This window comes from Eptatretus burgeri, chromosome 10 (assembly GCF_056783735.1).
Source record: "Eptatretus burgeri isolate ZD-2024b chromosome 10, Ebu_testis_v1, whole genome shotgun sequence".
Lineage (NCBI taxonomy): Eukaryota > Metazoa > Chordata > Myxini > Myxiniformes > Myxinidae > Eptatretus > Eptatretus burgeri.
Window position 1 is genome coordinate 20,194,800 of NC_140970.1, and position 16,504 is coordinate 20,211,303.

Consider the following 16,504-nt stretch of genomic DNA (forward strand, 5'->3'; position numbering starts at 1 on the left):
ACATATATATATATACATACATATATAAATAAATATATATATATAAATAAATATATATATATAAATATATATCTATATATATACACATACATAAATATATATATATATATATATATATATATATATATATATATATATATATATGTACATATATAAACATATATAACGGGGGCAAACCACCCAGAGACATCAACGGCACATTCACAAGCATCCATTCAACGAATGAAATCTAATTCCACTTCTAAGGTAATATTTTCACAATGCCTCTGAGCCAATAATCTCCAGGGCGTTTACAAAATCCGGTTACCCCTTCCGCACAACTTGATAAATGAATATAATGAACGCACAAGAGGTACAAATGTAAACTATGGCTATGCAGGACCTTTATTGTCACAAAAAAAACAAAATATTAAAATTAACATATATGTATATATATATATATATACACACATATACAAAAACATATACATATACAGTATACATATATACATACACAGTATATATATATATATATATATATATATATATATATATATATATATATATATATATATATATAAAAAATATATATATAAATATATGTATATATATATATATATATATATATATATATATATATATATATATATATATATATATATATATATATATATATATATACATACACACACACACACACAAAACGTACCAGGGTAGATGATGATGATGGGGTTGGTGGGAGGTGTGAGGGGGTCTGGGGGGGAGTAATGGGACTTTGTGACTACCCTGTTGGGTACAGTACATTTTCTGTGTGCGAAGTTGATTTTGCAATTTCTTGGTAACATTGCTCCGTGAAAGGTAATCTTGAATGATTGCTGACCGTATTCCTTTGTGGGTGAAGGGAAATGTTTTATGTCCCCACAAAAAAATATACCGGGCAACACCGGGTACTCCGCTAGCCTACTATAAATGGATGAGGTGTTTGTGTGTGTGTGTGTGTGTGTGTGTGTGTGTGTGTGTGTGTGTGTGTGTGTGTGTGTGTGTGTGTGTGTGTGTGTGTGTGTGTGTGTGTGTGTGTGTGTGTGTGTGTGTGTCTTGCTTTTTGTGTCCATTCATCACTGGGATGTACATTTTGACCCTTTAGACTGCTGAGACCCCTTTGAGCTTTGATTACCCTTTTAAACCTCCAAAACTCTTAAGACCACCAAGACCCTGTAAGAACTCTAATTATTAGGGCTTCAAGCATGGCTGAACCTCTATTGAAATCGTTAGTATTATTATTAAAGGCGTTTTTATGTTCTACTGACCGATTTTGTGGCGGATCTGGAGGGAAAACTGTTCGATGAAATTGAACGAATCTTAACAGGATAATTACTCACCACCTGAAGTTTATACTATGAAACATTTGATGACGTAGGTCACGTGGTATGGCGGCCATATTGGATTTTATCCAAAACCTAAAAATATCTTCTTCTCCAGAAGGTTTAATCTGACAGCCTCAATCTTTTGCACACATTTGCTAAGTTCCATGATAATGTTAATTTGTTAATTTGGTCGAAATCGTTACATAATTCATATGATTTAAAATGATGCCGATTTGCCTCATTAAATATGCAAAATATGCAAATGAGAGTTGAAAAAATTTAATGACAAATTTAGATAGCACATAAACAGGGGACTCCCAATATATTTATACTATGTCTGTATTTGCCCCCAGTGAGCCCCCAGCGCCCCCCAAAGTTGAAAATGACCCATTTTTGAAATGTCATAAAATAAAAACAACGCTTGGATGAAATTCAATGAAACTTAACCATTTAATAACTCTCCACCTGAAGTTTATAACTTGAAAAGTTTGATGACGTAGGTCACGTGGTATGGCGGCCATATTGGATTTTCTCCAAAACCTAAAAACATCTTCTTCTCCAGAAAGGATAACTCAACAGCCTCAAGCTTTTGCACACATGTCCACTATTCAATGTGAATGTTAAGTTGTTAATTTGGTCAAAATCTTTATTTAATTTATATGATTTTAAATGATGCCGATTCGCATCATTAAATGTGCAAAATATGCAAATGAGAGTTGAAAAAATTTAATGACAGATTTAGATAGTTCATTAACAGAGGACTCCAAATATGTTTATACCATGTCTGCACTTGACCCCAGTGAGGCCCCAGAGACCCCCAAAGTTTAAAATCACCCATTTTTGAAATATCGTTAAATGAAAACAATGCTTTGATGAAATTCAATGAAACTTAACACCTTAATAACTCCCCACTTGATGTTTATACTATGAAAATTTTGATGACGTCGGTCACGTGGTATGGCGGCCATATTGGATTTTCTCCAAAACCTAAAAACATCTTCTCCAGAAGGGGTAATAGGACAGCCTCAAACTTTTGCACACATTTGCGAGGTTCCATTGGAATGTTAAGTTGTTAATTTCATCGAAATCGTTACATAATTTATATGATTAAAATGATGCTGATTCGCCTCATTAAATATGCCAAATATGCAAATGAGAGTTGAAAAAATTTAATGACAGATTCTGATAGGCCTTAAAGAGGAGATTCCAAATATGTTTACACTATGTCTGTATTTTACCCCAGTGAGGCCCCAGAGCCCCCCAAAGTTGAAAATCACCCATTTTTGACATGTCGTAAAATGAAAACCAAAGAAGATAGCCAAAAAGTGACCACATATTCTGGAAGATATTTTAACGTTCTACAAGTTTGCTATTTACATTAATATGCAAATGTGGAGTTATTGGACTTTTTTGGGGACTTGAAAATTTGTCCAGCCTCGATTTGTCCAATGTGAAGTTTCTTTCTCTATCATGTATTGCTATGGGCTTTTCAATCCTTCATCGATATAACTTGAGGGACCCCGTAGCTGGGCCCATTGCAGACTTGAACTAACTTTCTAACTCGGAAAACCCATATCATGTGACAGGGTGATGGTGTTGAAATTTGTTAAAATGGAGGCACGCCTTGAAGCCCGGGATTACTGGTTTACCAGTTTTAATTATTATTAAAGGCGTTTTTATGTTCTACTGACCGATTTTGTGGCGGATCTGGAGGGAAAACTGTCGGATGAAATTGAACGAAACTTAACAGGATAATTACTCACCACCTGAAGTTTATACTATGAAACATTTGATGACGTAGGTCACGTGGTATGGCGGCCATATTGGATTTTATCCAAAACCTAAAAACATCTTCTCCAGAAGGGATAATCCGACAGCCTCAATCTTTTGCACACATTTGCTACGTTCCATGGGAATGTTAAGTTGTTAATTTGGTTCAAATCGTTATTTACTTTATATGATTTAACATGATGCCATTCGCCTCATAAAATATGCAAATTATGCAAATGAGAGTTGAAAAAATTTAATGACACCTTTAGATCGGACATAAACAGGGGACTCCCAATATGTTTATGCGATGTCTGTGTTTGACCCCAGTGAGGCCCCAGAGCCCCCCAAAGTTGAAAATGACCCATTTTTGAAATGCCATAAAATGAAAACAACGCTTGGATGAAATTCAATGAAACATCCATTTAATAACTCTCCACCGGAAGTTTATACTTTGAAAATTTTAATGATGTAGGTCACGTGGTATGGCAGCCATCTTGGTTTTTCACTAAAACCTAAAAAAAACTTCTTCTCTAGAAGGGATAACCCAACAGCCTCAAGCTTTTGCACACCTGTCTGATTTTCCATGGGAATGTTAAGTTGTTAATTTGGTCAAAATTGTTATTTAATTTATTTGATTTTAAATGATGCCGATTCGCCTCATTAAATATGCAAAATATGCAAGTGAGAGTTGAACAAATTTAATGACAGATTTCGATAGGATATAAACAGGGGACTCCAAATATGTTTATACCATATCTGGACTTGACCCCAGTGAGGCCCCAGAGCCCCCCAAATTTTAAAATCACCCATTTTTGAAATGTCGTTAAATGAAAACAATGCTTTGATGAAATTCAATCAACCTTAACAACTTAATAACTCTCCACTTAATTTTTATACTTTGAAAATTTTGATGACGTCGGTCACGTGGTATGGCGGCCATATTGGATTTTCTCCAAAACCTAAAAAAAACATCTTCTCTAGAAGGGATAACCCAACAGCCTCAAGCTTTTGCACACTTGTCCGATTTTCCATGGGAATGTTAAGTTGTTAATTTGGTCAAAATTGTTATTTAATTTATTTGATTTTAAATGATGCCGATTCGCCTCATTAAATATGCAGAATATGCAAGTGAGAGTTGAAAAAATTTAATGACAGATTTCGATAGGACATAAACAGGGGACTCCAAATATGTTTATACCATATCTGGACATGACCCCAGTGAGGTCCCAGAGCCCCCCAAATTTTAAAATCACCCATTTTTGAAATGTCGTTAAATGAAAACAATGCTTTGATGAAATTCAATCAAACTTAACACCTTAATAATTCTCCACTTAATTTTTATACTTTGAAAATTTTGATGACGTCGGTCACGTGGTATGGCGGCCATATTGGATTTTCTCCAAAACCTAAAAACATCTTCTTCTTCAGAAGGGATTATATGACAGCCTCAAACTTTTGTACACATTTGCGAGGTTCCATTGGAATGTTAAGTTGTTAATTTCGTCGAAATCGTTGCATAATTTATATGATTAAAATGATGCCGATTCACCTCATTAAATATACCAAATATGCAAATGAGAGTTGAAAAAATTTAATGACAGATTCTGATAGACCTTGAAGAGGGGACTCCAAATATGTTTACACTATGTCTGTATTTTACCCCAGTGAGGCCCCAGAGCCCCCCAAAGTTTAAAATCACCCATTTTTGACATGTCGTAAAATGAAAACCAAAGAAGATAGACATATAGTAACCACACATTCTGGAAGATATTTTAACGTTCTACAAGTTCGCCATTTACATTAATATGCAAATGTGGAGTTATTGGACTTTTTTGGGGACTTGAAAATTTGTCCAGCCTAGATTTGTCCAATGTGAAGTTTCTTTCTTTATCATGTATTGCTCTGGGCTTTTCAATCTTTCATTGATATAACATGAGGGACCCCGTAGCTGGACCCCATTGCAGACTTGAACTAACTTTCTAACTCGGAAAACCAATATCATGTGACAGGGTGATATAGTGTTGAAATTTGTTAAAATGGAGGCACGCCTTGAAGCCCGGGATTACTGGTTTACCAGTTTTAATCATTATTATTAGGGTACCCTGTGAGTACAGGGTACCCTATTGTTTTTCTTCTGTTTATTATTATTAGGGTACCCTGTGAGTACAGGGTACCCTATTGTTTTTCTTCTGTTTATTATTATTTTTCTTTTTCCGCCGGCATTTTGCACCCTTTTTCGCTTTAAAAATCATTTTCTCTGGAACACGAAGTCCGATCGACGGGAAATTTTCACCATAGTATGTATCTTTTTTGATAGCACAATCACGTTATAATTATGACGTCATTGGTCACGTGGTACGGTCGCCATCTTGAAAAAAGCGATAAACTTTGGACATCTGTATCTCGGAAACCGTGCAATGGAAAAATTTTTCGCTTGATACATTTTACTAAGCTCCCTATGGGGAACACGTGTGATTTTTCGTGACGTCATAGGTGAAGCGATATACCGGTGAAAATTCGTCAAGTAGAACGCCATATGGGAAAAATCTGAAAAATTCTGAGCATCATCTACGCCAAAAATCACTGACGAAAATGTTTTTATTGACGTCATTGATGACGTAATTCGGCCGCCATCTTGTTTTTAGTGTTTTTTTTTTTTTAATCTTCTTCTCCAGAACGGCTATGCAGATTGAGGCGAAACTTTACACGCACATTCCCCCTGAGGTCCTCTTTCAAGTTTGTTAATTTGTTGTTGATACGTCACATGGTTTGGCGGCCATCTTGAAAAAACCCTAAACCCTTCAAACATCTTCTTCTCCAGAAGCGCTGGTCCAATGAAGGCGAGATTTCACGACTATATTCGTGACATGTATGCGATGCAAGTTTGTTAATTTCAAAGTGATAGGTCACATGGTTTGGCCGCCATGTTGGATTTAAGAAAAATATTAAATAATGTTTTCTCTGGTATTTCATAAGCCATCGAAGCGAAAATTTGCAAGTGCCTTCCTCGCTCAAGTCTGCATACATAGCAAAAAATTTTTACCTCAGAAGTCACATGGTTTGGCGGCCATCTTGGATAGAAAAATAGACTTTATCCGATTTACACGAAACTTCACACACTTGTTCGGGTCGACGATGGAAAGCAGAATTTAAATTTATGATATCGTAGGTCACAAGGTTCGGCAGCCATCTTGGATTGAAAATGAATAAATTTTAAAAATCTTCTTCTCCAGAAGGGCAAGACAGATGAAGACGAAACTTCACACATATATTCCTCATGAGGTCCTTTCTCAAGTTTGTTAATTTGTTCTTGATCGGTCACATGGTTTGGCGGCCATCTTGAAAAAAACCCTAAAACCTTCAAACATCTTCTTCTCCAGAAGCGCTGGTCCGATGAAGGCGAGATTTCAGAACTATATTCGGGACACATAGTTGATATAAGTTTGTTAATTTTTTGAATTGATACGTCACACGGTTTGGCCGCCATGTTGGATTTAAGAAAAATATTAAATAATGTTTTCTCTGGAACTACTTAACCTAACGAATCGAAAGTTTGGAATTATCATCTACCATCGTGTGTGCACGCGTGGTAAAAATTATGACGTCATATGTCACATGGTTTGGTGGCCATCTTGGATAGAAAAACGCACCTTTACCGATTTACACGAAACTTCACAAACCTGTTCCAATACCCAGTTGGAAGCAGAATATAAATTTGTGATGTCATAGGTCATATGGTTCGTCAGCCATCTTGGATTGAAAAATAATATCTTTATACGTCTTTTTCTCCGAAACTATTGAACAGATCCAGGCCAACCTCCACCACTATGACCGCCTCTCCATGACGAATAAAAAGTTCTCACCCCTTTTGAGGTACGACGCAACGTTTGGCAGCCATAGTTGATTGAAGGAAAAATATTAATTAATGTTTACTCTGGAACTATTGCATCAATAAATGTGAAACATCACATTTATGGTGGAACAGTCATGCGGAATGAGGGTATGAAATTTCCACGGGATTGGGCCCAGGGTTTGGCAGCCATGTTGGTTTTAAGAAAAATATTAAATAATGTTTTCTCTGGAACTGCTTAACCTAGCGAAGCGAAAATTTGCACTTATTGTCTGCGATTGTGTTTGCACATGTGGTGAAAATTATGACATCATACGTCACATGCTTTGGCCGCCATCTTGGATTGAAGGATAAATATTAATTAATGTTTACTCTGGAACCGCTGTTTCTATATATATGAAACTTCAGGTTTGTAATTTAGCCTACATGCGTAACAAAAGTTTAAAATTTCAACCTGATCGGTCACGCGGTTTCGCAGCCAGAATTATTTAATTATTTGAATCTGTTCGCCAGTAATAAGGAAATTGAACGCTTTGTGCTGCCCGGTTCGTTGCTCTTCAGTCCCATGCCATATCGAAGCAGGCCTCTGTTTGTATCACTCTTCAATAATGTTTTTTCTGGAACCACTTTCCCGATGAATGCGAAACTTTGCGACTGTCATCTGCAGAAAGTCCCATGTTGTATCAAAGGCGGACGGACTGGGTACCCGGTCATCACTGCCAGCAGTTATAAAGTGGCAGTTCTAGTTATTATTATTTTTCTTTTTCCGCCGGCATTTTGCACCCTTTTTCGCTTTAAAAACCATTTTCTCTGGGATACTAAGTCCGATCGACACAAAATTTTCACCACAGTATGTATCTTTTTTGATAGCACAATCACGTTATAATTATGACGTCATTGGTCACGTGGTACGGTCGCCATCTTGAAAAAAGCGATAAACTTTGGACATCTGTATCTCGGAAACCGTGCAATGGAAAATTTTTTCGCTTGATACATTTTACTAAGCTCCCTATGGGGAACACGTGTGATTTTTCGTGACGTCATAGGTGAAGCGATATTCCAGTGAAAATTCGTCAAGTAGAACGCCATATAGGAAAAATCTGAAAAATTCTGAGCATCATCTACGCCTAAAATTGCTGCGAAAAATGTTTTTCTTGACGTCATCGATGACGTAATTCGGCCGCCATCTTGTTTTTTAGTGTTTTTTTAAAAAAATCTTCTTCTCCAGAAGGGCTGGACAGATTGGCTAAACTTTACAGGTACATTCCCCCTGATGTCCTCTTTCAAGTTTGTTAATTTGTTGTTGATACGTCACATGGTTTGGCGGCCATCTTGAAAAACCCTAAAACCTTCAAACATCTTCTTCTCCAGAAGCGCTGGTCCCATGAAGGCGAGATTTCACAACTATATTCGGGACATGTATGCGATGCAAGTTTGTTAATTTCAAAGTGATAGGTCACATGGTTTGGCCGCCATGTTGGATTTAAAAAAATATTAAATAATGTTTTCTCTGGTATTTCATAAGCCATCGAAGCGAAAATTTGCAATTGCCTTCCTCCCTCAAGTCCGCATACATGGTAAAAAAATTTTACCTCAGAAGTCACATGGTTTGGCGGCCATCTTGGATAGAAAAATAGACCTTATCCGATTTTCACGAAACTTCACACACTTGTTCGGGTCGACGATGGAAAGCAGAATTTAAATTTATGATATCATAGGTCACAAGGTTCGGCAGCCATCTTGGATTGAAAATGAATAAATTTTAAAAATCTTCTTCTCCAGAAGGGCAAGACAGATTAAGACGAAACTTCACAGATATATTCCCCATGAGATCCTTTCTCAAGTTTGTTAATTTCTTCTTGATCGGTCACATGGTTTGGCGGCCATCTTGAAAAAACCCTAAAACCTTCAAACATCTTCTTCTCCAGAAGCGCTGGTCCACTGAAGGGGAGATTTCAAAACTATATTCGGGAGAGTAAGGCGATATAAGTTTGTTAATTTCGAATTGATAAGTCACATGGTTTGGCCGCCATCTTGGATTTAAGAAAAATATTAAATAATGTTTTCTCTGGAACCGCTTAACCAAACGAATCGAAAATTTGTAATTATCATTGAGAGGGCATTATGCACGCATGATAAAAATTATGACGTCACACGTCACATGGTTTGGCGGCCATCTTGGATAGAAAAACGCACCTTAACCGATTAACACGAAACTTCACAACCGTGTTCCAATACCCAGTTGGAAGCAGAATATAAATTTCTGATGTCATAGGTCACATGGTTCGTCAGCCATCTTGGATTGAAAAACAATATCTTCAAACGTCTTTTTCTCTGAAACGGCTGAACAGATCCAGGCGAAGCTCGACCACTATGACCGCCTCTCCTTGACGAATAAAAAGTTCCAACCCCCTTTTGAGGTACGACGCAACGTTTGGCAGCCATATTGGATTGAAGGAAAAATATTAATTAATGTTTACTCTGGTACTACTGCATCAATAAATGTGAAGCATCACCTTTATGGTGCAACAGTCATGCGGAATGAGGGTTTGAAATTTCAACGGGATCGGGCGCAGGGTTTGGCAGCCATGTTGGTTTTAAGAAAAATATTAAATAATGTTTTCTCTGGAACTGCTTAACCTAGCGAAGGAAAAATTTGCACTTATCGTCTACAATTGTGTTTGCACATGTGGTGAAAATTATGACATCAGAAGTCACATGGTTTGGCCGCCATCTTGGATTGAAGGATAAATATTAATTAATGTTTACTCTGGAACCGCTTCCTCTGTATATGCGAAACTTCACATTTATAATTCAGGTGACATGCGAAACAAAAGTTTAAAATTTCAACCTGATCGGTCACGCGGTTTGGGAGCCAGAATTATTTAATTATTTGAATCTAGAAGCCAGTAATAACGAAATTGAACGCTTTGTGCTGCCCGGTTCAGAACTCGTCTGTTCCGCGCCCTCTCGAAGCAGGCCTCTGTTTGTATCACTATTAAATAATGTTTTTCTCTGGCACCGCTTATCCTTTCAATGCGAAACTTTGCGACTGTCATCTGCAGAAAGTCCCATGTTGTATCAAAGGCCGACACGTCTGGGTACCCGGTCATCACTGCCAGCAGTTATAAAGTGGCAGTTCTAGTTATTATTATTATTATTATTATTATTATTGGGGTTCCAAGGCTTCCTGGTTGGGAAACATTGTTTTGGTTCAGACTAGGAAAAACGCCCAAGGCCATGAAGGCCAATGAAAATTTGATCCAATGGACCAATGGGTCCCCAAGTAATGTTAAAACTTTGGGTTGGGTTCTGTTTGGTTTTCCCATCTGAGTACATAGTTTGTGATGCTTGAATCCCAGGTTAAAATCCTATGTGATATGTTGAGTTGTCCAGAGTCGACACATCATTGTTCTGCATGTGATTTATGTACATTCTCTACCAAAAGCTTTGGATAACTATTCAAAAACCACAGTGTTCACAACTATAGTACTATAACTACAAATTAATGTGTTGTGAAGTCTTGACTATAATTTACTTTGTGATATCAGCAAAAAAATTTGCCAAGCTTGATATGATTGTGTGATCCTGATTGGGCTTGATATAAAAGGCAAGCATCTGGCAATGCTTTGTATATGACATACAAGAAGGCACATTCTTGTAAGAAATTGAAGCATCAATGAAATTAGAGCATTATAGTAAGCAGAAAGCAAGTGTCCAGAGCCCTTCCTGTGACAATGCAAAGTGCTTTGTGGTGATGTTAATACATACGAACAAATTGCAGGGATGCCTTGCGGCTCATTGCAATGCCGATGGGGTTCTTGGCGAGGCACTGGTACATGCCGGCATCCCGTTCCTTGTTCACACCCTCAATCACCAGGTCTCCTCCGATGAGACTGTATGTCTTTGAAATCTCGATTTCAACATCATTGAGAAGCCAGCTGTTGGAAAAGGGAAAGTAATGCTTGAGGGAAAACTCGAATACACACTTTTGGGTTGTTATTGAGAATTGGGATTGAATTGGCTACAGATTGTGAGGGGTGACACATTCAATTGAATCCTTCTTGGAGTGAAATATGCCACTGTATCTTTCTCACGACTTTTAGCTTTTATGTTTACACCATGTGCAAAACAAGATCTTTCACCATTATTTATGGTATTTCAAGTGTGGAGTTGTCTCATTAGCATGTTAGATGGTCTGCAACTTACATGAGCTGCAGATCAAACATACATATGGGAAAGGACATTAAGAGAGGGATAAATTAGGGCTGGGATGTTTAATGTTTAAATGTTTAGACCTCTGCTTAGGTCATTAAACATTTCACGAGTGACTAAACAACGAACTCTCGCAGGACAGCTGTGGCACATTTGTTGTATCAGCACAATTTGCAAAGTGTTGTAGTGAGAGGGTTTCACACCTTTCTTTTTACTGAAGAAAGCACATTAAAGTACTTGTACTTATCACCTGCATTGGAATAGCATTAACAAGGAGATCTACATGTTCCATCTATGTGTGCAAATCCCAAAACAGAGCAAGCTAAACAATTTTTCAAGGAAGTAAAAGATTAAATTAATGACAGTGCAGTGGTGTCGTTCCATTTGTATTTGCTCACCTGTACGTGGCAGGTGGGTTTGCAAGGGCACGGCAACGCAGCATCAGTTTTGTCACCGCAGATTCTTCAGGGAATAGCGTGTCTGCAGGTTGCTGAATAAACACTGGACCGGCTGTGCCTTCTCCAGATGCAGATAGGGCAGCGCCTGAACCACACAAATCCATGCATGTACACAAGTGGTTGAATGTACAGCATCTCAATGCTTACACATGATAAACTACCAAAAACTACACCGTAGACCAAGGTGCTTCGAACAGACAATTTTGCAATGGAAATTTAAAAGCATTCTTGAAAATCTCAATATTATTTATTCACTCCATAATAACAGCATTCTGATTCAAAAAACCAACCACCATTGCAATCTATATTTTCTCCTTATATTTCATAATCATGAGATCACAAATGTATGGTAGAAATAAGAGTGACTTTATGAAAAAAATATTTGAGAATGTGATAGCATACAGGTATAAGAGGTGGAAGATTGCTCATGGTGAAAATCAACACAGGCTGGAGTGCAGTCTATGGGTTGTGCTGCTGAACACTTCGTGCTGTCGATGCAACTGTGAGCGTGAACACAACCTCAAACTGTGCACAAGATGCTAGTGTGCCTGCATTTCCTGCCATTGAATCAGCCCCTCTGCCAGCTCATCCGCACGAGCAAAATCAGTGTCACATATTTGATTGTCCAATTAACCTTTACTCGCTTTGAAGGGTACGATCCTAACATTTCCTGTTGCGTTTTGATGGAATTCGTAAAATTCCCTTTTCTCAAAAAAAAATCCAATTTTAGAAAAGCCTTTGTTTGTGTCAGTGAGAGATCTTCAAGGCCCTTTGAAGCTATATATCTGGGACTTGCAAGAAACGTCTCCATTTGAACTTTGCCTTTTTCCACTTCAAAACCAACTGCTATTGTACCTCAAAGCCAAGTGTTCAACCCCCCCCCCCTGCCATAAGCCATGGCAAGGGGTGTTGCTTGGGCCATGGGTCCATTGTCTTGAAAACCAACCCTGTAATTCATCAGAAATATTTCTTGTTTAACAAAGGTACAGATGGACCCTGAGAAATTGTACCTCCATGAGAACATGGCAAGAGAAATGGTCAAGAGGAAAAACAAAATACTGCATCTCACATATTCCACTTGCATTTCTCAGTGCTGACCATTATAATTATTAATTCCTTTGTTCTGCCAAATATTATTGCTGTAATATTCTTCCCTTATCCCAAGCTTAAACGAACAAATTTGGCATACATTGATTGGCTAACTTGATGAAAAAAAACATACTAAGAACCCACTAAGAGCTACTTTTTTCAGACAGCAGTGTTGGATCTTTAACCACTCGCAGCAAATACTGCAGACAGGACACACAGCATAATGTCCCTCCAAAGGATGGTGCTTTCATTGATGCAAGCATGGCAGTTTATAAACAGTCAGTAATCTAACCAAGACTAGACAGCTCAAAGGCAATTATGTTTCCATTGAGATATCCCTATCAGCCTGCTTTCTGCATACGAGAGCAACTTGAAAAATTTGCATGACGACTATTTGCATAATTCCACTGTTGGAAGTGTTGTTTGCATTCTGATTCTTTGTAATGAGACATCTTCAAAAACCAGTTATTTTACAAAAGCGTCAGGGCCTGCATAATGCAGGCACATCAGCCATGTTGCCACCCAGCATTGTAGTGGTGTGTGTTTGTGTGTATGTGTGTGTGTGTGTGTTTGTGTGTGCATGTGCATGTGCGTGTGTGTGTGTAACACTTTTCCCTTCCCCTCCAACTTGATACATTTTCATAAATACATTAAAAAAAGCCTCACCTTGACAATGCCCCCAAAGAATTGTTTGTTTTGTTCAAAGTGCTATGATTTATTTTGACTTGCAGACAAAGGAAGCAACCTGACTCATCAGAGAGAGCTGCAAAGGGACCAAAAATATTTGCTTCAAAAAATTAACCTGTAAACGGTTGGTTGAAAGTTACTGTACATCCATGCTCACCACAAACCCCATCTTCATTAATTACATCGACATTATTTGTTCAATAAACTTTCACACCTGGTCATAGCACTGAAAGGTTTGCTCGCAGGTCTACTTTGATGACAATGAGAAGGCAGGGAAATAAAGCGGAGGAAAGAGAGCAGGAGACTGGCCTTTTCAAAACAGCCATTACATCAATAAGAAAAGGAAATTAAATTCTCAAAATTTGCTGTTCGCCCACATCTCAATTCACTGTACCACGATTGAAATGTATTTCACATCAGATTCGCGATTCACACAACAGATTGAGTCCCTGATTGAAACTTTCACACTCCACTATCTCAAATCCCATGAGTAACAATTGAACACTTTTCCATGAGAGGAATAAGGTTTATGGAAATAGAAACAATGGTCGTTGGAAATTATTCATAAATCTGCTTACAAAACTCAAGTCACCATGAGTTTATGCTCTGAGACGCGGTCAATGCAAAAAGATGACTTATGACGGGACGGACAGAGAAAATATAAATTTGATGAATTGCCTCGTGTGGAAAATGTGTGTCTGCAATCTTTGACAGAGATTGAAATATAATGTCTCAATTATAATGGATGCCATCAAGCCAGAGCAGACTCAGTGGTGTGATGGTTGGAGTGTCTGCTCTGCTCTGAGTCTGAGAGGTCATTGGTTCAAGCCCTTATTAAGTCATACCATAGATTTTTAATATACTATGTGCTATTTCCTTGCTTGGTATTTAAAAGAAAAGAGCATGGATAAACATCCATAGATTGGCAACCATAGTGCAGGCTTTTGTGGGTCTGAGGGCCTCGTCCTGTGTTGAAGTTCCTTGTAAGGGAATTGAATTTTGAATTTTGAAGTTCCTTGTAAGGGAACATATATTGTTATTATTTATAAGCCACACTGACATGTTTTTTGATGAATGTTTTTTTCTGATTATTTTTGTGCCATTCAAAATACTGACCGAAAAGAGATGCAAAAACAATGAACAACTGTAATCCAGGCAATTGAAGACTGTCCACAGTTCTCAACATCCTCATGTTTCTTTTCGTCACTGCGAGCTGTGTGCCTTGTGGTGAGTCTGTAAAAGAAGAGGAGTAAAGCATTTGTGAAATTTTTTAAAATAGTGGACAGCAAGCACTAATATGCAAAGCAACTTCACCAATTCCATGCATCTTTACTGTAGCATTGAAAAAAACAAAAAATCATTTCAGTTTTTAAAATATATGTATATATTTTTGTATGCACTGTCGAAGCTCGAATGAGAGCAAAATTTAAATAATAAATAAATAAACCCTATCAGCCTGAAACTTTGCATGCATACGAAGAAAACTCCAAGGAAGTGCATGAGTGAAAATTGGGTTTTTGGGTTAATTAAAACACCCATTTTGAAGGTAATTAACGGCCTTATATAATCATATCCTTTATCAGGTGAGACTCGGCCACCTCACTCTCCCTCGAGGCGCACCATAGCGATGGTACGAGGACCGTTGTGATTGGGACCATAGTGACGGTACAAGGTTGACGCCTGTGTACCTGCTTTCAAACAATGAGCAATTTTGAGTTGCACGACGGCAATGAACTGAGAGCTCACTGCTGTTTTAAAAATACCACACCCAAGTAGGTGCAAATGAGACAGCCAGCTTAATTTCCCATTTGAAAGACCGTATTCTCTGCAATGCTACAGCCTGCTGAAGAGTTGTCAAAATGTTTTGAAAATAGAGAATGAGTTGCTGTCAATTTCAACCTGTCCAAACCGAGATCTCTCAATATTTCACATTCATCATCTGAATGCAGTTTCCAGTTTGCGGTTAGCAAGATATTTCCTGGTGAGTTGATTCAGTTGCACGGCACATATCGCAAGTAATGTCCATTTAATAGTTTAATGAAAAACCAAGTAAGCTTCCAATTTTTCTCACCTTTTTATTTAATTACGAGTTCATATATCATATGTTGGAAAGACAAATGACCATTGCAAATGTAGTGGGCAAGCAAATCTCAAGTAATGGAAATAGCCATAAACGCATTATTCACATTTGGAACTTTCTAAGTAATCTAAAAAGAAAAAAAATCCGTTTTCTGTAGGGCAGACAAGCAAGCATTCGGCAAAGCAAGTGGAAGAAAATAAGTCATTCTACGACACTAGCAATGGTGATCGCAAGAAATCTTGACTGAAGAAGAACCAGTGCAGGTTCCTTGATGAAATCCTCTCTGTTGGTGACAAATTCACGTGTGTTCTCAAGCATCTTTCTTAACTTATATCTTTCCAGCGTGAAGCTGGAAAAAATTTAAATGCCAAAGAATTAATTAATGCATGAAAAGAACAATCAATTGCTGGTGAAAGTACAGGAAAGGTGGGCATCAAAGTACATGGTACAGGAACAACCATGGGATGGGAAAAGACCCGTGTGAGGGCGAAGATGGTCTAAAATAGGCTTGGTGTATTGCTGCCGATAAAAAAAAAAGATTTCCAGATTTCTGATGCGTCTTGTGTTAATTCTGATGTTCCATACTTTAGCTGTTGCAGAGCGTCGGTGCTGCTGAAGCAGTTTTTCGCAAGGGTTATGCTGGGTGGTTTGCCATTGCTTTCCCAGCAGTAGTTAGGACAGGAATTTGGAATTTGTTCATGGTGCTAGAGATAGCTCACCAACTCTTCACGAAGATCAAAGTGGGATATTTAACGTCCACCAACTAACGCCGGCAAATGGGATGCCAAGTTTAACGTCCATCCAAGAGACGGCACACACATTGATGACTCACCATGCCTGTGAAACACTGGGATGACAGTTCATAGCTGGGTTGGGATTTGAACAGCTCAGAGGTGAGTGCGCTTAACTCTCGGCTATCCTGCCAGCCTCTTGTGTAAATAGTGTGCATTACTTAATTGGAAACTTTCATAATGGAAAAGAAGAATTCATAATAAATTAGAAATAAAACAAC

The 16,504-nt window shown here is 37.9% G+C and overlaps 1 protein-coding gene across 4 annotated transcripts in view; it reads right to left on the reverse strand.

Annotated features, from left to right (window-relative positions):
* LOC147018040 (contactin-2-like) overlaps positions 1 to 16,504 on the reverse strand; it is a 403,524-nt gene that overhangs the window by 259,232 nt on the left and 127,788 nt on the right. For all 4 annotated transcript variants that reach the window (XM_085897311.1, XM_085897312.1, XM_085897310.1 and 1 more), the window contains exons 2-4: positions 14,529 to 14,645; positions 11,577 to 11,721; positions 10,735 to 10,904 (exon numbers count right to left, since the gene is read on the reverse strand). In XM_085897311.1, coding sequence (XP_085753437.1) covers positions 10,735 to 10,904; positions 11,577 to 11,721; positions 14,529 to 14,645 — 432 coding nt within the window. The remainder of the gene's footprint in view (positions 1 to 10,734; positions 10,905 to 11,576; positions 11,722 to 14,528; positions 14,646 to 16,504) is intronic.